Source organism: Cydia fagiglandana, chromosome 24, assembly GCF_963556715.1.
Source record: "Cydia fagiglandana chromosome 24, ilCydFagi1.1, whole genome shotgun sequence".
NCBI classification, from domain to species: domain Eukaryota; kingdom Metazoa; phylum Arthropoda; class Insecta; order Lepidoptera; family Tortricidae; genus Cydia; species Cydia fagiglandana.
The window spans coordinates 5,671,914-5,692,807 of NC_085955.1; the positions used below are offsets into that span (position 1 = coordinate 5,671,914).

The 20,894-nt window shown below is 45.9% G+C and overlaps 2 protein-coding genes across 3 annotated transcripts in view; both read left to right on the forward strand.

Moving 5' to 3' along the window:
• LOC134676165 (interleukin enhancer-binding factor 2 homolog) overlaps positions 1-20,894 on the forward strand; it is a 183,557-nt gene that overhangs the window by 151,920 nt on the left and 10,743 nt on the right. Inside the window, exons 9-12 of one of the 2 annotated variants that reach the window (XM_063534450.1) lie at positions 12,876-13,021; positions 13,713-13,808; positions 14,612-14,755; positions 16,959-19,435. In XM_063534450.1, the coding sequence (XP_063390520.1) occupies positions 12,876-13,021; positions 13,713-13,808; positions 14,612-14,755; positions 16,959-17,852 (1,280 nt within the window). In that variant the 3' untranslated portion in view covers positions 17,853-19,435. Of the gene's footprint in view, positions 1-12,875; positions 13,022-13,712; positions 13,809-14,611; positions 14,756-16,958; positions 19,436-20,894 lie in introns of those variants that run through there. The other variant, XM_063534451.1, reaches the window with a different exon arrangement.
• LOC134676190 (uncharacterized) overlaps positions 1-20,894 on the forward strand; it is a 164,659-nt gene that overhangs the window by 106,791 nt on the left and 36,974 nt on the right. The gene's annotated exons all lie outside the window — the stretch shown is intronic.

The following is a 20,894-nucleotide window of genomic DNA, read 5'->3' on the forward strand; positions in this document are numbered from 1 at the left end:
AAATACGATTCATAGTTTGTTGAAATCATACATACAACGTCACTCACCGTATTATATATATTAAGTTAGGCTCTAGCACAGAATAAATAATAGTAGTACCGTACAGACAGGATACTTCCTACAAAATTGAAGTTTGAGAGCGATTCAGGGACGAATCATGCCTTTCTAATGTATGGCACTATCCCTTTCGGCTATTTAGGATTGTCAAAAATCTCAGTCATCTTATCTGTGGCCGTGCACGCAAAGGGACGTCAATTGGTGCCAACCTTAATAATTTCTCGGAGCAATGCTGAGCTGGATGGAGCCGAGTTTTCCCGAAAGGAGGAGTGTCTCCCCACTGACTCTAGACCAGTGGTGGGCAAAGTACGGCCCGCGGGCCAGGGCCAGTCGCCAATCTGTGCGGTCCGAAGGTTGATATAGGATTGTAGCCGCTTGCGTCAGTTGTCGTCTTTAGCGTGCAAAGGATTAATTTCTCTAGTCAAAATTTTATGCAAATCGTTTTATGTATTTTATCTTGTGAAAACATTAGAAACAATCTGTTTTTTTTCAGCCGCCACAACCCAAAGAGCCGGTCCACAAGCCTGTGGCGCCGCCGGTGCCCGCCGTCGCCCAGCAGGTGGTGACGGTGGCCACGCCGGTGCTGGTGGCCGTGAGCGAGCGCGTGTCGCTGGTGGTGGAGCCGGTGGAGCCCAACTCGCTGGCCGCCACGCCCGCCGGCCTCGTCACCGTCACCACCACGCACCCGCCCGTGCTGGCCGCCAACGCTCCCGTGAGTATACAGTAGATTTTAGGTTGCCGTACCCAAAGGGTAAAAAGACTCCACTGTCCGTTTGTCCGTCTGTCTGCCACCAGACTGTAACTCATGAACCGTGATAGACTAGACAGTTGATATTTTCAAAGATGATGTAGTTCTGTTGCCGCTATAAAGACAAATACTAAAATGTACGGAACCCTCGGTGAGCGAGTCCGACTCGCACTTGTCCGGTTTTTAACACCACGACATTGCGCGACCGGCGGCGGCGGCAACCATAGGTGGAAACGAAAGGTCTGATCGCTGTGTGGCCGCCGCTCGTCCCTGCCGCCGTAACGCGATGTCGTGGCTGGGCCGTTAAACCACCTCGTTATACGTCATAATGGTGTTTATTATTAACTCTATGATAATTTTTGCTTGATTAATCTCACAATAACGTGTTTTGCAGCTCCCGCCCAACGCGGTGACGATCTCGACGACGCCGCCCATCGCCGACGAGGTGGTGATCGTGGGCGCCGGCTCGTCGTCCGACGACGACTGCTTCGCTCCCTCGTCGCTCGACTCGCTCGACTGCACTAATTCATACACAGGTACAGAAAATAAAAAAAAACAGTAGAAGGGAAATATTCATTTAATTTACTATGGGGTCATCCATTAATTACGTCACACGAATTTCTAGGTTTTTTGACCCCTCCCCCTCCTTGTCACTCTTGGTCACATTTGGCAAACCCCTCCCCCCTAGTGTGACGTCACATTTTTTCTACGAAATCGCCAAATCGAATTAAGTAAGTACCTAAGTATTATTAATATTTTATTAAAATATTTTTGACAATATAAATACATATTAGTAATTTTATAACCCAAAACTGCTTAGGAAAGAAAATTAAACGAATAAAAACGATTATCGTTTTAAAAACTTGTTATTTAAATGTACAGCGAATAAAATAATTTAAATAAATTTTCGGTTACTGACGAAGTTAAAGTGACGTCACAAAGTTTGTGTCTCCCCCCTGCCCCATGTCACAATATGTCACATTTTCTTGACCCCCTCCCTCCCCCTAAACGTGTGATGTAATTAATGGATGACCCCTAACTTCGCTGTTACGGATCGTACAGCGCCTGTGCACAGTCGACGTCAAAGATATGTTTACACTTTTCGCCTTATTACAAAGGAGTAAGGTGCAAAAGTGTAAACATATCTTTGACGTCGACGGTACAAGCTGTAATATTGGGAGCACGAATTTATCTACACAATATTTGCGGAATGGAGGAGGAATGAGGAAAGGTCATAATCAATATCACTCGTGACAATACAATTTTATTTGCAGAGAAAACTCGAGGCCGCCGGTTGGACAGCAGCGAGGTGCTGATACTGAGCCCCGGCGCCGCCGGCGACTCGGGCGTCTTCGACGACAGCGTCAACAATGTCAACATCAACGTGAGTGTTTTGTTGCTAACCCCTTCAGTCCAGGAGGCTTTGACTTGTTAGGGACACTTGCACCATCCCACTAAACTCGAGGCCGCCGGTTGGACAGCAGCGAGGTGCTGATACTGAGCCCCGGCGCCGCCGGCGACTCGGGCGTCTTCGACGACAGCGTCAACAATGTCAACATCAACGTGAGTGTTTTGTTGCTAACCCCTTCAGTCCAGGAGGCTTTGACTTGTTAGGGACACTTGCACCATCCCACTAAACTCGAGGCCGCCGGTTGGACAGCAGCGAGGTGCTGATACTGAGCCCCGGCGCCGCCGGCGACTCGGGCGTCTTCGACGACAGCGTCAACAATGTCAACATCAACGTGAGTGTTTTGTTGCTAACCCCTTCAGTCCAGGAGGCTTTGACTTGTTAGGGACACTTGCACCATCCCACTAAACTCGAGGCCGCCGGTTGGACAGCAGCGAGGTGCTGATACTGAGCCCCGGCGCCGCCGGCGACTCGGGCGTCTTCGACGACAGCGTCAACAATGTCAACATCAACGTGAGTGTTTTGTTGCTAACCCCTTCAGTCCAGGAGGCTTTGACTTGTTAGGGACACTTGCACCATCCCACTAAACTCGAGGCCGCCGGTTGGACAGCAGCGAGGTGCTGATACTGAGCCCCGGCGCCGCCGGCGACTCGGGCGTCTTCGACGACAGCGTCAACAATGTCAACATCAACGTGAGTGTTATGTTGCTAACCCCTTCAGTCCAGGAGGCTTTTACTTGTTAGGGACACTTGCACCATCCCACTAAACTCGAGGCCGCCGGTTGGACAGCAGCGAGGTGCTGATACTGAGCCCCGGCGCCGCCGGCGACTCGGGCGTCTTCGACGACAGCGTCAACAATGTCAACATCAACGTGAGTGTTATGTTGCTAACCCCTTCAGTCCAGGAGGCTTTGACTTGTTAGGAACACTTGCACCATCCCACTAAACTCGCGGCCGCCGGTTGGACAGCAGCGAGGTGCTGATACTGAGCCCCGGCGCCGCCGGCGACTCGGGCGTCTTCGACGACAGCGTCAACAATGTCAACATCAACGTGAGTGTTATGTTGCTAACCCCTTCAGTCCAGGAGGCTTTGACTTGTTAGGAACACTTGCACCATCCCACTAAACTCGCGGCCGCCGGTTGGACAGCAGCGAGGTGCTGATACTGAGCCCCGGCGCCGCCGGCGACTCGGGCGTCTTCGACGACAGCGTCAACAATGTCAACATCAACGTGAGTGTTATGTTGCTAACCCCTTCAGTCCAGGAGGCTTTGACTTGTTAGGAACACTTGCACCATCCCACTAAACTCGAGGCCGCCGGTTGGACAGCAGCGAGGTGCTGATACTGAGCCCCGGCGCCGCCGGCGACTCGGGCGTCTTCGACGACAGCGTCAACAATGTCAATATTAACGTATGTATTATTACATTAAAAATAAAAAAAAGATTTATATTGAATAGTCGAAAAATTATACGTCCCAGAGGCCGTGAGTTCAAGTCTCACCCAAGACAGTAATTTTTCTACTATTCAATTTATTATTATTATTATTATTTATTTTTTCGGCGAGCGTGTATGAGGAATGTTATGAATGTGAAGGAAGCGAAAGAGGTATGTCAGGATCGTAGCAAGTGGAAATCCGTGGTCTCTGCCTACCCCTCCGGGAAATAGGCGTGATTATATGTATGTATGTATGTATGTCAATTTATTCTAAGCTTAATAGCATCGTTCGCAGACGTTTCTGCTTGTTAAATATTAAAAAATATATAAATAAAACGAACCTAGTTCATTTTCCATACATTTTCGACATCCAAATATTGATGTTTTGTTGTTCCTGCAGGACACGTCGCACGTGTCGGTGGTGACGGTGGGCAGCGAGGAGCCGCGCGTGCGCGACTCGGCCGCGCCCGTGTCGCGCGTCGCGCGCCTCAGTCCCGACAGTTTCGAAAGGTAAGCGTTTTCGGGGTTCCGTGCCCAAAGGGTAAAAACGGGACCATATTACCAGGCGTGGCTCACTCCGCGAAATCGTCGCTTTGCTACAGGTAGCTAAAAGTACATTCCGTTCCACACCAATTTTGGGGAAAGCCATAAGCCGCGCGTGGCGCTGTCGCCACCTAGCGGTCATATCTGTGCTGATCGTAACAGACGCGTTTTGTTAGAGAGTGAGTCTTCTGTACCTAGTGCTATTATTTATTCTGTACTATTACTAAGACTCCACTGTCCGTCTGTCACCAGGCTGTATCTCATGAACCGTGACATCTAGACAGTTAAAATTTTCACAGATGACTTATTTCTGTTGTCGCTGTAACAATAAATACTAAAAAGTACATACCCCATTGTTGTCGTTTCATAGCAGGAGATCGCAGTCGGACAGCGGGTCGGTGGCGTCAGAGGGGTCCCGACGGGGCGCCGACGCGGACTCGCTCGCCACCTTGCACTCGCACGACTCGCGCCGATACTCCAACCCCAACAACGGCGTCATGTAAGTATACCCCATTGTTGTCGTGTCGTAGCAGGAGATCGCAGTCGGACAGCGGGTCGGTGGCGTCAGAGGGGTCCCGGCGGGGCGCCGACGCGGACTCGCTCGCCACCTTGCACTCGCACGACTCGCGCCGATACTCCAACCCCAACAACGGCGTCATGTATGTATACCTACAAGTCGCACATATACACTGTGACACCGGAGACTAAAGCAGGCGTGGCTCACTCCGTGATTTCGTTGCGTCGCTACAAGTACATGCGACCCACACCAATTTTGGTATCTAGCAGTAGTAGTTGCCGTGCACCGCTACGGAACGGACGACTGCTCACGCTTGCGCCACCTCACGGTCATATCTGTCGTAATAAACAGGTTTTCTTAGAGAGTGAATCTTCTGTACCTAGATTTATTCTGTGACTAAAGACATGAAATATCATGTAGCGTAATAATAAATAACCGGGTCCACACAAAACGAGCCGCCTCGCGAGAATATTTCCGCGCGAAGCAGCTTGGTGGAACGCGGAGACGCGTGGAGACGTGCTTCGCCCGAGACAATGCGGTCGACGCCGCGAGGCGGCTCGTTCTGTGTGGACCCACTTAATGGCCAAATAAAAATCCTAACTGATATTATGTATTTTACAGAGTGAACCAAGACAGCCAAGTCCTTGAGAATGGCAACCAAGAAGAACAAGTGGTGCTCCGGAGAAAGAACCAGGATGGACAGCCCAACAACAGGATACAAAGGTATGATACCTATTTAGTGTCATTGTTCTTCAAATCTACACTATTAGAATGTTACGGTATTTTCATACATGCCCGTAATGTTAGTGAGTCTCATTCGATTCAGCACAGAAAAATACACGAAAATGACACCTCACTTGCCTAGTTTGTGAAATGTAATTGTTTTTAAATGAACCCCTTGCACATAGCCCCCAGAAAAGGGCATAGGATGCCTAAATTTTTTTAGGACTGCAGATCCTCATTTGTAGTGCCAAGATTTTTGCCGCCAAACGGCCATATTTAGGCTTATTTTACCCATAGTATAAGGCGGACTTCACATTAGATGCGGATCCGATGAGCGAGCGGGACATCGCTAGATTATACGTGCATAATACTGTCTCACGCACACACTGGTGCGACGTCATCTGTGTGCTAACCGCGTAATTTAGTTCGTGAATGTGTGTTGGTTTTATTATACACAGTAGTCTTATGCAGAAATTGAAATGGATCTTTATGTTGACGTATTTAGAACTATTTTACAGTGAGGTTTGTGTGTTTAGGTCGAAAGAAGACATCCACATGGCTAACCTCAAGAAGAAGACGAGGAAACGCACGAGAAAGTTCGAGATAGATGGCGTGATGGTCACCACCACCACTTCCAAAGTAAGTGAAATTATATATATTGCCTTATCAATCATAAAAGCAGGGTTCAGTCTGTGCTAGAAAGTTTGAGCAATCATAAAAGCAGGGTTCAGTCTGTGCTAGAAAATTTGAGCAATCATAAAAGCAGGGTTCAGTCTGTGCTAGAAAGTTTGAGCAATCATAAAAGCAGGGTTCGGTCTGTGCTAGAAAGTTTGAGCAATCATAAAAGCAGGGTTCAGTCTGTGCTAGAAAGTTTGAGCAATCATAAAAGCAGGGTTCAGTCTGTGCTAGAGAGTTTGAGCAATCATAAAAGCAGGGTTCAGTCTGTGCTAGAAAGTTTGAGCAATCATAAAAGCAGGGTTCAGTCTGTGCTAGAAAGTTTGAGCAATCATAAAAGCAGGGTTCAGTCTGTGCTAGAAAGTTTGAGCAATCATAAAAGCAGGGTTCAGTCTGTGCTAGAAAGTTTGAGCAATCATAAAAGCAGGGTTCAGTCTGTGCTAGAAAGTTTGAGCAATCATAAAAGCAGGGTTTAGTCTGTGCTAGAAAGTTTGAGCAATCATAAAAGCAGGGTTCAGTCTGTGCTAGAAAGTTTGAGCGTACAAACAGCAACACTCCTAACTGTACATCTGTGGACCTTATTACAAAAGGCATAAGGTCCACCAATGCTCAGTTAACAGTGTCGGAGATGGTACACGAGAACATCATTTAGCCGTCGGTTATAAAACTTATTGACAGAACTGCTAGTTAGACTGATATTTAGTAATTTGTCGAACGGCATTTTCAAAACCCTAATTTTCAGGTCATATGGGGCGACGAGGAAAGCGGGCGCACCTGGGACGACCACGCGCTTCGCAAGCAGGAGCTGCGCGAGATCAAGATGCTTCAGAAGCAGGAGCAGAAGCAGTTCCAGGACCTCAGCGCCAAGGAGCAGCAGCTGCGCGAGCAGCAGGACAAGCGGTGAGTGTACCACCTCGCCTGGCTCCAGCACTCGGGCAAGCGCAGGCTCCAGCTGGGAGATCAAGGTGCCACAGGAGCAGGAGCAGAAGCAGCAAAAAAATGTTCTATTTTCTTTATGCCGTTTCACTTTCACTTTTAAAAGCATTCCTGCAGTTTTACTCAGTATTAGAATGTTTAATATTTTGTTTTAGATTCGAAGCGGAGCTGGCGTCTCTAGCGCGAGCGCACGAGACAGACCTGGAGACGCTCGCGCGAGCGCAGCGCGCCGCCGCCGAGCGCGCCGAGCAGCAGCTGGAGGCCGAGCTGCGGCAGGCCGCCAAGAGGCTGCGGGCCGAGCACGAGCGGGACCTCAGGCACTTCCGGGACCAGCTCAAACAGGAGCTGCGGCTGCTCAAACAGGTATACAGTTATTAGAGTTTTGGTACCTACTACCTAGGTAGGTAACCAAAGGTAGGTACCTCCATAGTCTGTATCTTTACGAGACAGACCTAGAAACGCTCGCGCGAATTTTTCGCAATCATTTCATGGTCGTATCATGTGCTTAGTTTTAAATTCCCGAATCGTTTGTCCTCAGGAAGTGGAGCTAGTATCAAAGGACCGTCGTAAAGACGCGTACAGACAGCGGCGCGCGCGGCTCGACGCCGAGCACGCGGAGCGCGAGCGCTCGTTCGTGGCGTCGCTGGCCGAGGCGGGCGACGCGCTGCTGCGCCGCATGCACGAGCACCACCGCGAGCGGCAGGCGCTCACAGACACGCAGTACCTGCAGCAGCGGCAACAGGTGTGTACACGACTTAAGGCTGATTAATACGGCGCGCGAACTCGCGTGCGATTTTAATTACGTTGCGGACTGTTGGTTACGTCAAATTCAACCGACCGATCGAAAACCGCAATGTAATAAAACTCATGCGAGTTCTCGCATCGTCTAAATGAGCCTTTAGACGGCGTGCAGCGTGTCTAAATCAGCACTTAGGGTCGGTTGCACCAAGCCGCCTGTCACCGTTAAAGCGTTCGCTAAATTTTATTGAATGGGAAGTTTCTACACTGCGGATCATAGAGTAATAGATAGAGTATAAGTAAAGAAAGATTCATCAGTTTTCTCAGCAAAACCCGCGTTATTTCGTAGTCGACATCTAACGTCAAGTTGTGGAACTATAAGTACCCCTAAAAAATTACTATCAATATTTTATTTGAATACTAATTTTTTACTAATTTAATTTCCCTCAGATAATGCGAACCCGCGAGGCCGCCCTGTGGGAGTTGGAAGAAAAGCAGATCCACGAGCGGCACCAGCTGGCCAAGCGACAGCTCAAGGAGGAGTTCCTGCTGCGGCGACACCAGATGCTAGTCCGACACGACAAGGAACTAGAACAGATCAAGAGGTAGGCTCACATATAGTGGTACAGTGGCTAGGGTACAGATCCACGAGCGGCACCAGCTGGCCAAGCGACAGCTCAAGGAGGAGTTCCTGCTGCGGCGACACCAGATGCTAGTCCGACACGACAAGGAACTAGAACAGATCAAGAGGTAGGCTCACATATAGTGGTACAGTGGCTAGGGTACAGATCCACGAGCGGCACCAGCTGGCCAAGCGACAGCTCAAGGAGGAGTTCCTGCTGCGGCGACACCAGATGCTAGTCCGACACGACAAGGAACTAGAACAGATCAAGAGGTAGGCTCACATATAGTGGTACAGTGGCTAGGGTACAGATCCACGAGCGGCACCAGCTGGCCAAGCGACAGCTCAAGGAGGAGTTCCTGCTGCGGCGACACCAGATGCTAGTCCGACACGACAAGGAACTAGAACAGATCAAGAGGTAGGCTCACATATAGTGGCACAGTGGCTAGGGTACAGATCCACGAGCGGCACCAGCTGGCCAAGCGACAGCTCAAGGAGGAGTTCCTGCTGCGGCGACACCAGATGCTAGTCCGACACGACAAGGAACTAGAACAGATCAAGAGGTAGGCTCACATATAGTGGTACAGTGGCTAGGGTACAGATCCACGAGCGGCACCAGCTGGCCAAGCGACAGCTCAAGGAGGAGTTCCTGCTGCGGCGACACCAGATGCTAGTCCGACACGACAAGGAACTAGAACAGATCAAGAGGTAGGCTCACATATAGTGGCACAGTGGCTAGGGTACAGATCCACGAGCGGCACCAGCTGGCCAAGCGACAGCTCTAGGAGGAGTTCCTGCTGCGGCGACACCAGATGCTAGTCCGACACGACAAGGAACTAGAACAGATCAAGAGGTAGGCTCACATATAGTGGTACAGTGGCTAGGGTACAGATCCACGAGCGGCACCAGCTGGCCAAGCGACAGCTCAAGGAGGAGTTCCTGCTGCGGCGACACCAGATGCTAGTCCGACACGACAAGGAACTCGAACAGATCAAGAGGTAGGCTCACATATAGTGGTACAGTGGCTAGGGTACAGATCCACGAGCGGCACCAGCTGGCCAAGCGACAGCTCAAGGAGGAGTTCCTGCTGCGGCGACACCAGATGCTAGTCCGACACGACAAGGAACTAGAACAGATCAAGAGGTAGGCTCACATATAGTGGTACAGTGGTTAGGGTACAGATCCACGAGCGGCACCAGCTGGCCAAGCGACAGCTCAAGGAGGAGTTCCTGCTGCGGCGACACCAGATGCTAGTCCGACACGACAAGGAACTAGAACAGATCAAGAGGTAGGCTCACATATAGTGGTACAGTGGCTAGGGTACAGATCCACGAGCGGCACCAGCTGGCCAAGCGGCAGCTCAAGGAGGAGTTCCTGCTGCGGCGACACCAGATGCTAGTCCGACACGACAAGGAACTAGAACAGATCAAGAGGTAGGCTCACATATAGTGGCACAGTGACTAGGGTACAGATCCACGAGCGGCACCAGCTGGCCAAGCGACAGCTCAAGGAGGAGTTCCTGCTGCGGCGACACCAGATGCTAGTCCGACACGACAAGGAACTAGAACAGATCAAGAGGTAGGCTCACATATAGTGGTACAGTGGCTAGGGTACAGATCCACGAGCGGCACCAGCTGGCCAAGCGACAGCTCAAGGAGTTCCAGCTGCGGCGACACCAGATGCTAGTCCGACACGACAAGGAACTAGAACAGATCAAGAGGTAGGCTCACATATAGTGGCACAGTGGCTAGGGTACAGATCCACGAGCGGCACCAGCTGGCCAAGCGACAGCTCAAGGAGTTCCTGCTGCGGCGACACCAGATGCTAGTCCGACACGACAAGGAACTAGAACAGATCAAGAGGTAGGCTCACATATAGTGGCACAGTGGCTAGGGTACAGATCCACGAGCGGCACCAGCTGGCCAAGCGACAGCTCTAGGAGGAGTTCCTGCTGCGGCGACACCAGATGCTAGTCCGACACGACAAGGAACTAGAACAGATCAAGAGGTAGGCTCACATATAGTGGCACAGTGGCTAGGGTACAGATCCACGAGCGGCACCAGCTGGCCAAGCGACAGCTCAAGGAGGAGTTCCTGCTGCGGCGACACCAGATGCTAGTCCGACACGACAAGGAACTAGAACAGATCAAGAGGTAGGCTCACATATAGTGGTACAGTGGCTAGGGTACAGATCCACGAGCGGCACCAGCTGGCCAAGCGACAGCTCAAGGAGGAGTTCCTGCTGCGGCGACACCAGATGCTAGTCCGACACGACAAGGAACTAGAACAGATCAAGAGGTAGGCTCACATATAGTGGCACAGTGGCTAGGGTACAGATCCACGAGCGGCACCAGCTGGCCAAGCGACAGCTCTAGGAGGAGTTCCTGCTGCGGCGACACCAGATGCTAGTCCGACACGACAAGGAACTAGAACAGATCAAGAGGTAGGCTCACATATAGTGGTACAGTGGCTAGGGTACAGATCCACGAGCGGCACCAGCTGGCCAAGCGACAGCTCAAGGAGGAGTTCCTGCTGCGGCGACACCAGATGCTAGTCCGACACGACAAGGAACTCGAACAGATCAAGAGGTAGGCTCACATATAGTGGTACAGTGGCTAGGGTACAGATCCACGAGCGGCACCAGCTGGCCAAGCGACAGCTCAAGGAGGAGTTCCTGCTGCGGCGACACCAGATGCTAGTCCGACACGACAAGGAACTAGAACAGATCAAGAGGTAGGCTCACATATAGTGGTACAGTGGTTAGGGTACAGATCCACGAGCGGCACCAGCTGGCCAAGCGACAGCTCAAGGAGGAGTTCCTGCTGCGGCGACACCAGATGCTAGTCCGACACGACAAGGAACTAGAACAGATCAAGAGGTAGGCTCACATATAGTGGTACAGTGGCTAGGGTACAGATCCACGAGCGGCACCAGCTGGCCAAGCGGCAGCTCAAGGAGGAGTTCCTGCTGCGGCGACACCAGATGCTAGTCCGACACGACAAGGAACTAGAACAGATCAAGAGGTAGGCTCACATATAGTGGTACAGTGGCTAGGGTACAGATCCACGAGCGGCACCAGCTGGCCAAGCGACAGCTCAAGGAGGAGTTCCTGCTGCGGCGACACCAGATGCTAGTCCGACACGACAAGGAACTAGAACAGATCAAGAGGTAGGTACTTCATTTTCTACTTTCATACCATAAAACCCTTTTATTAAATAAAGATTAAAAAAACTTTTCTTACCATCTTTTATAAATAAGGGACGTCAAAAGTGACGATCGTGCTCTATGTGACAGAATTGTAAGCTTTTTTGAGGTCAAATTGTCATGCTGTTTGATAACTGTCAAATAATTAACTTCATCATCATCATCATATCAGCCCTTTATCGCCCACTGCTGAGCATAGGCCTCTCTTCTAGTACGCCACTTGTCCCGGTCCTGAGCTAATCTCATCCAGTAGTGACCCGCAATTTTCCGGATGTCGTCCACCCAACGAGCCAACGGACACCGGACGGAGCGGACGGACGGAATAATTAACTTACCCATAGCTGAGTCGACGTTGCTGTTAAGCACACAACTGCCTATAAGCACAGAATAAATAATAGTACTAAGTACAGAAGACTCACTCTCTAACAAAACGCGTCTGTTACGATCAGAACAGATATGGCCGCTAGGTGGCGACAGCGCCACGCGCGGCTTATGGCAAACCCCAAAATTGGTGTGGAACGGATGCACTTTTAGCTACTTGTAGCAAAGCGACGAAATCGCGGAGTGAGCCACGCCTGCCATAAGTAGAATTTGTGTATTAATAGCTGGTTCGGGGTTTACATGTGAAATTTCAATCAATCAATCAATCAATCAATCAATCAATCATTTATTGTGCCATGGTTACAACAAGAGATGTTACAACATTTATACAAGTAAGTACCTCATGGACCCTAAAAGGGTATGACAAACATTTCCTTAAACTAAGATTTATAATATTTACATATGTCATGCAATACAGCACAATAAGTAGCATCCTATTAAATTATTAAATTATATAAATAAAACTAATAAATTACATATTAAAGCTATCTGCAAAGAAATCATTAATAGAATAATATACTTTTCTCGCAAGGAACCCTTTCAATCTTTTTGTATATGTTGTCTCTCTTTCCTCTGCCTTTATAAAGTCCGGAATATGATTGTAGCATTTAGCTGCTGCATAAAGAGGGCTTTTCCTATATATTTGTAATTTAGGCGCAGGTAGTTCAAGTTTGTATTTAACATCTCAATACAAATCTCCTGCCAGCTCTGTTTACAACAGGAAAATCCTGAAATAAAAGTAATATCAACTCTACCTTAAATCAACACAATCTTATTTTGAGCTCGTCTTGAGGCGTAGATAGAGACTGCCTTAAGAACAATAGCTTATAAACGCTCCTATAATAGAATAGTTATAACACACTACTGTTTTTCAGGAAAAACACCCGCAAAGAAGAAGAGCTAGCCAAAGGGCAGGCGGTGGAGAAGCGCTCGCTGCCCAAGCGCATCCGCGGCGAGATGCGCGCGCGCGAGATGATGTTCCGCGAGTCGCTGCGCATCGGCGCGCACCACGAGGACGAGCGCGAGCGGCTCAAAAAGGTACTTTACTGCTTTACAATAGAGTTGAGATCCGTATATCCACACACCCGCAAGGAGGAGCTAGCCAAAGGGCAGGCGGTGGAGAAGCGCTCGTTGCCCAAGCGCATCCGCGGCGAGATGCGCGCGCGCGAGATGATGTTCCGCGAGTCGCTGCGCATCGGCGCGCACCACGAGGACGAACGCGAAAGGCTCAAGAAGGTACTTTACTGCTTTACAATAGAGTTGAGATCCGTATAGCAAAAGCAGCTACGAAGTACTAGCCAAGGGACAGGCAGTGGCTCGGACGGCTGAAGAAGGAAATTTAGAATAGAGTTAAAACAAAAAATATTTGGTCTCGGGATGGAAACCTAAACAATAGGGCTGTATAAGCTTGGCAATATTTATTGTATTCCTACAACTTGGCAATATTTAGCAAGTCTATTTTTATGCTAATAATTATACCCATTGAACTTAGAAATAATCCTATCTATTTTGGGAAGGGTTTAAATATTTCGGAGCCGTATCCAGGATACATTCCACGTTACGAATAAATTTATTTAATCTATTGTTTGAATACTTAGATAATTTTATATATTTCCTTAATCACATAGCTTTATTGTCCTTATCTCAACAATATAAGGTCTATAATCGGTCAGCTAGATTTGGTGCTATTATTAACATCTATGTTCTAAATGAATCTATTTTACTACAGTTCCAAGAGAACGAGAAGCGGCGGTATCGCGCCGAGCAGCAGAGGCTGGCCACCAAGCACGCCAAGGCGAGAGAAGAGCTCAAGGCTGCCGGGGAGGTCAGTATTAACCACAGACAAAACATCCTCCAGACTGAGCATAGTCGCGCTACCCCCTCTGCCACGCATACGGTAATTTTACTCTATGTTCGAGTCGAAAGTGTCTTTGTGTGACGTCCGTGTCTTTGAACGGACCAATCACGGCACAGGACTTCGCTCACCTCGTCCCGCGCACCCCCGCATTTTTGGCATCATCGGTTGCATGAAATACGAGTAATTGCTCTAAACTCGGTCTAGAGGATTCCTAGTCTATGGTATTAACCCTTTGATCGCTGAAGCTACAGCCCAAAATCAACCTTAATGCGTTCCGACAAGGTTGATTTTGTGAGCAGATTGTATAGTTTAAGATTTTATTTGTTTGCGGAGGCGCAGCCATACATTTATTCAGTTGTAAGCAATGCTCGATCTACTGCTCACAGCCACCGGTATTTAACCTTTTGAACGCCACAGACGGCAATTGACGTCAACGCAAAATCGTGACAACGACGCCAAAGACAGCATTTGACGTCGATTTTTGATGAAAACCTACTGAAAAACACTCCACTTTTAGGTTGGCATTGTTTTATTCACAAAACTAAATTTTACCCCCGTGGCGTCAGTGGCACGGCAAACGGATGCGCCGTTTGGCATTCAAAAGGTTAACCTTCCTATTCATAAACGTCTACTAAAGTTGACCAAGCCGATAATAATCGTTTATCCCTTTCCGATGTATTGGTATGATGGAAAAGGCAAACGATAATGATCGGCTTGTCAACTTTAGTAGACTTATGAATAAGGGGGTAAGTTTCTAAATGTTTCCCCAGGCGTTGCTCCGCGAGCTGGAGCAATACCAGAACGAGAAGCGCAAAGCCCTCATGAACCACGAGAGCAACAAGATGAAGGCGGTCGAGGAGCGCTACTCCCACGAGCTGAAGGAGTGGCGCGCCACGCTCGGCGACCGCAAGATGGTGAGTGCATGGGCCCTATCACAAGCTGATAAGGTCTATTTTACTGTGGCTTTGGAGGGATGGTCTTTGTTACAAGGGATTATTGACAATCAGGCTAGATTCGTCTAGCTCGGGCTGGAAGCATCTTTGAAGTAATTTGAACCTTATTCGAGAGATTGGATTAAATGACGTGTAAATGTATATGTTTCTTTTACCAATAAATTACTGTATTCAAGGTGTAACAAAACTACTGGGGGTGCGTATTCGGTACGGTGTTTTGATTAGGAAAAAAATCATTTGTTTTGGCCCGAATAATTGTTGGCTTTTGTATGGAAGGTTGACCGACTTCGACGACCTGTCCCATAGAAAAAGATTTTTTGCTTTCGCGTCGCAAAAAACTACTTTTTCCTAATCAGAACACTATACCAAATATGCCCTTAAACGGATCCCCACTATTTTGGTTACACCTTGTATACTGTAGTTGCAATCTGTTGTAAAACGGCAACTGACGTCATGAATACGCAAAAATACAATTTTATTTAACTGTACCATGTCTCTGTTATAAATTTTGTTCGTGTTTTTATTCTTCTAATGTTCCAGATTCATTAGTTTATGAACTTGATAAAAGATGGTAAAAATGTTGACAATAGGAATAAAAGGCACGGAATTATAACATGGTACTGTCACAGTGAACTGTTTTGTCGATTGAAATTAAATTATTTTTTTAATTAGCATAGCTAAGTAGATTAGTAAATTTTGCATATGCCGCTCGTATCCAATAAAACATTGTAAAAAGACCATTCATCCATATTATCTATGTGTTAAACTGCGCGATGTATGCATGTATGTACAGTCAATATCATTTTAGTCATTATATAAATTTGACACTTTAATTATATAAACCTAAAAATAAACATTCGAAAACTATATTAGACTTTATCTTAAGTTAAATTAGAAGTGGGGTACAGGTGTAGTGAACAATTCTTTGCCATCGTATATTCTCGGAAACGTTCGTATTTGTCATGCTACATCACTTACATCAGTCAACCTCAGTACTTTTTGTACACAGGACAGACTGAAATTGAAATAGCATAAACACGTTCGTGCGTTTCCGTAAAAATACGATGGTAAAGGATTATTCACTACATTTGTAGAGTTAGACCAAGCTGGCAAGGAAGTTGGCAACGATTATTATAGCCCAGACTGCAAGTGTTATTTTAAACGTCAAACTTCTATGAAATTTAGACGTTAAATAGCTTAGAGCATTTAATAACCGGAGTCGCCTTTAAGAGCTTACCCCTCTGCCGAAAACGTTGCACAATTGTGCAAACTTTTGTATGGACTGACGTTTATCTGACATGGCTATTTGTACGTTACGTACAAACCACGCACAAATAGCCATACAGTTGACGTGCCCCTCCCCCGCAAAAATCGGCAGACAGTTTTGTACAGAAAATTTGCAGTTACTAAATACTCAAAACTTAAATAGCATTTGCACCGGCTATCAAAATGCTGCAAACTTATCTTGGTCTAACTGTACCCATATATTAAACCAACAAAGTACAAATAATGGACTATTATTGATGTTGACTGTACTCAATCTTGTACATACCTGGCATGTTGTGGAGCATGTAACACGGGGCATGGTCGTGGCATGCTGTAGCTTCACTAATTGGTGGTCGGGTCCAAAAATACAGGAACAGGAGGCAGGTACCCAGGAGAAATGTAGCGGTATAGATAGGCTGGGGTTGTGTACGTCGCAGGTTGTAACTTTTATTATGTCCAAATGGTTATGGAACGCGTATAAAATATACTTATATTGATTTTTTGGATACTAAACAGACAGACGAACAGATAAGGACGTAGGTTTCTTGAATTGAAGAGGTAAAGATTACTTATATAAAGAAATTATGATAATAATAACAGTTTATCTGCTTTTCCTGAATGTTAATTGGTAGAGAACGCGCTCATGGCATTAATGCTTCCTTTTGTACATTAAATAAAGTAAAAATTCCTTTTTTTTTCTTAGAGCAACGTAATTAAGAATTCAGAGGCAACTTTAATTTAGATGATCTTGTTTGCCTAATGCCATGATATTGTTTTATATTCTGATAGTCTCATTTTGCCTAGTATTCTTCCACGATACGCGTTCCAAACCACATTCCCCAGGCTCTATGTGTGTGCCGTCCACCGCCGCCCACACTAAACCGGCCCTTGTCTGCAGACGCTCATACAGACCTTCGCCAAGCAGCTGGACGACCACGAGGCCAAATATGGCAGGCCCATCCCCGACCGCACTATCTATCTAGACGCCCCGTGGCCCAAGAACGTCCTACAACATGTCCTAACGGCCTACCACCAGAGAAACTCCTTCATGGGCTCCCTTAGCCGCTCCAGAACAAGTCTTAACTTGATCGCTAACACTCCAGACACTCGACGTAGGAGCATTAGCCCTCTCAATCACAGAGCTACTAAATCCGCTGCGACCAGCGCTAATAACACAACCAAACGCGGCAAGCTCTCTAAGGAACAGAGGTACGGATCCACCTCCAATCTGAAACTAGTCTCAGAGAAAATATCAGGCTTCTCTGTATTCTCTGGCGCGGACGAGAGAAGAGACCCTATAATGGCATACGGAAACGACTTCGAACCAAAACAAGGCAGCATCGCCGAGGAATCTAGAAAAATTGAACGCTCGAAACCGGCTGTTAATAAACCTGTTATAAGAGCAAAGAGCCCAGTCAACTTTAATAAGAAACTTAACAGACAGAGCAGGTCCGAACAACTCTTCAGACAGACTGAGGAAACCGGCATGAAACGCAGCATATCTCAGCAGAGTTTGAAACAAGACAGAGCGCTGGAAGCCGTCATGATAGACTTACCGTCCATAGACAGCAAATATGATACAGTCAAAAGCACCAGCACGGTAGCTACCTGCTCTTCGCAGGAAGGTAGCGAATTGGACTACGACGGAGTGTTAACTAAACATTTCAGCAGATGGGGCCCCGTGCGAGGCTCGAATACTTACAGCGATTCGGCCAGCGTGCCCGTCAGTCAGCTGTCCACGGTCAATCTGAAGACGTTGAAGAATGAGGGACCTTCGGATACTACGGCGTAGACTACTTTAAATCAAAGGATCTAGTGATATTATAGAGTTATTTTTGTGAGCTAGTGGCCTTTCTCTGTCTGGTAGGTGCGGAATCGATGCAATATGAATATAGGGTGAAAATACCACTTTAAAAAACATTTCATCCATATAAGTATGATGGTGTTGCCTATTATTTTATAGGAGCGTTCCACGGGCTGTCCCATACAAACGCATTTTATTTCCTGTGTTGCGACTTTTTTTTCGGCATTTAAAGCAGGCGATTATTTTTCTGTGTACATTTTTGACCATTTGTCATAAAAAAGGAAACTCTCATATCTGCAAATCTTCAGAAAATCGCGTTTGTACGGGACAAACGGTAGACAATTTCATGGAATGCTCCTATATCAGGCTTAAACGTCTTACACGGGCTATACTTAGTATTTTCTATATAAGCTGTATAAACGCCCGCCATTTTAGACGCTGTGAAAGTTTTTAAAGCGGTTTGTGCTAGTTCCTGAGACTAGGTCTTGAGTAGGCAATTTTTATTAACCAATAATAAGGCTAAGTCTAGTGATCAAAATTTAAAATCTTGCCAGGCTTGAGTAGCATGCTTACAAGTGCCTTATGTACATTCCTATTTTGGGTAGAAAAAGTTTCTTGTGAGAAAATATAAGATAATTTGGGTGATAAATAGTGCTGTTTTTGCTAAATTAGTGTATTATTAGTACGTAGTTTAAAAACATTGTCGTGAAATATAATCCAGCGTTGCTTTACAAAACGAAACTTACTTTTTCGCGATTTCGGAGTTGGTCCCACAGTAAAAGTTGCTCAGTATAATCCCGAAACCTCCCTGGCAACGGGAATATACTTATTTTTTTACACATCCTTTATAAGAAGGACTATATAATTTCGCACTTTGTTTAACGTTTTATTTGCAACGCTAGATTTCTTTCATGTTAACTTATGTATACTTATTTAAGTTTATGTTAACTTAATTTATAAAAGTATAGTCAGCTAAAGCCATTTTAGGTAGTATTAACACGATCTTCCTTCACCTTGCCAAATTAAAATTGTATAAACGCTTTGCTTCCCTGACGTGTTCTTAACAAAATGCAATTTAATTAATGTATAATTATTTTAAATTAATCAGTAGCAATAAATAAACTATAAAGAATAATGTAATTCCTTTATGTGCGGTATCTTTAGGCGTTATACATTAATATTGCCCGCCTTTCAGATGCCAATTTGGACAGTCATTATAATATAATAAATTCTAACCAAACATACATCAAATTTTGACAAAGTTGACTTACCGATTCAGTTAATTTAGTTTAATATTGTTAAACATATTTTTTAACTTCACCACTGTATGAAAGAGCGAATACCTCCTAACACAAGTGTCAAACTTAAAAGGAGGATTCGACACTTAGGAAAAACCTTATGCAAAATAAGCGATTTTTTTTTTTTGAGTTACCACAAAAATTTGTGCGCCTTACAGCGCCGTTTACTTCAACTTGTGAAACTCGGGAGCAGGATTCTTGTTCAACTTTACAACTCTTATACAACTAACCAATCTTTGCATCTAAGGGGCTATTCATAAATTACGTCATTTCAAATTAGGGGGGGGGGGGTCTGGACATCGGATGATGGTAGCATGACTTTGGATGATTTTAGGGGGGTCAAAAACCGTCAAAAATCGATGACGTAATTTATGGACGTGGTATTCCACCTGTCCTATTTCTTTGTCCAATGTCACTGCGTCTCACTCTTTCGTTAAAGCAAAATGTGAGACGCAATACACATTGAACAAAGAAATTGTATAGGTGGAATACCCACCCTATCATTTTCTTCTAACCGGCTGGCAACAAGACATGTATAAAATAGAAAATACATCTAGAAATGTACAAGTCGGTAATACTCTAAGAGGGTTTTAGATTCAAGAACTGCTTTAGCCCCCCCCCCCCCTCCCCCCACATCTAGCGTCTTTCGAGCATCGGCGTCTACAACTCCATGGCCGCTGCTCGACGCAACTGCGCAGCGACGTCATTTTCCATAGCGCTGACCAGACGCCGACCGCGCCGACGCTCGAAAGACGCTAGATGTGGCGGGGGCCTTAGTATTATCATTGTCACGGTCGATATTTTGAGGGCTTCAATATAAGGTAGTCTAGTTCACTGTAGGTAAAAAAATTGATAAATACCCTTTGTACAGTCAAAAGCATTTAATTTCCGACTCAGTTCGTACCTTGCCACAGTGACAATTAATACGAAAATCGCTAGGCACCACATATATAGGCACTATAGGCTACTTTCCTACTAGTCAAATCAGCTTCTTTTTTAGAACTGTCAAAACGATTTGCTAATATGGATTTTTTATGAAAACGAGTATAGTGACGTCACGGTTATATTTCAATCCGATTTATTAAATAGTAATTGTGTTTAAAAATAACTGCTATCTATGTTATTCTAATAATTATCTGGTGCTTTATTTCGTGCACGGTGTACAATAATTTATTTTAAGTCTATAGAGGAAACTTCCCTATTGTCACTGTGAAAAGTATGAAAAGGGTCAGAAATTATATTCCTTGGCCGTTGTAAAAAGGGCCCAAAAGAATAACACTCTAATGACTGTACAATAATGTATAATTTCGTTAGAGGTATAACTGTTCTAAAAGCTTGACAATATTTAATATCAGCCAGACGTCGTGTTTTGCAGAAAAATCTTAATACCGCGATGTAGGAAATTTGACACATGGTATAACGACATCTAGCGGGTAATTTGGAAACAAAATTAACTTCTTGCAAAACAATCCTAACAAATATAAACAGAAGTTGGACAGCCGTATATACTATATATGTATAGTTCGTTTTTTAAGCGATCTTGACATGTCTTTTAATTGAAAAACGCTTTTTAAAAATCAGTAACTATTAGTTATGAAAGCAGAAGAATATAAATGATCGTATTAGATTCATAATTGTTACATACTTGTTGTGACTTATTTTTAAACCGTGTTTTTCAATTAAAAGACACATCAAGATTGTTTTACCTTTTCTCTAATGCTAAAAAAATTAA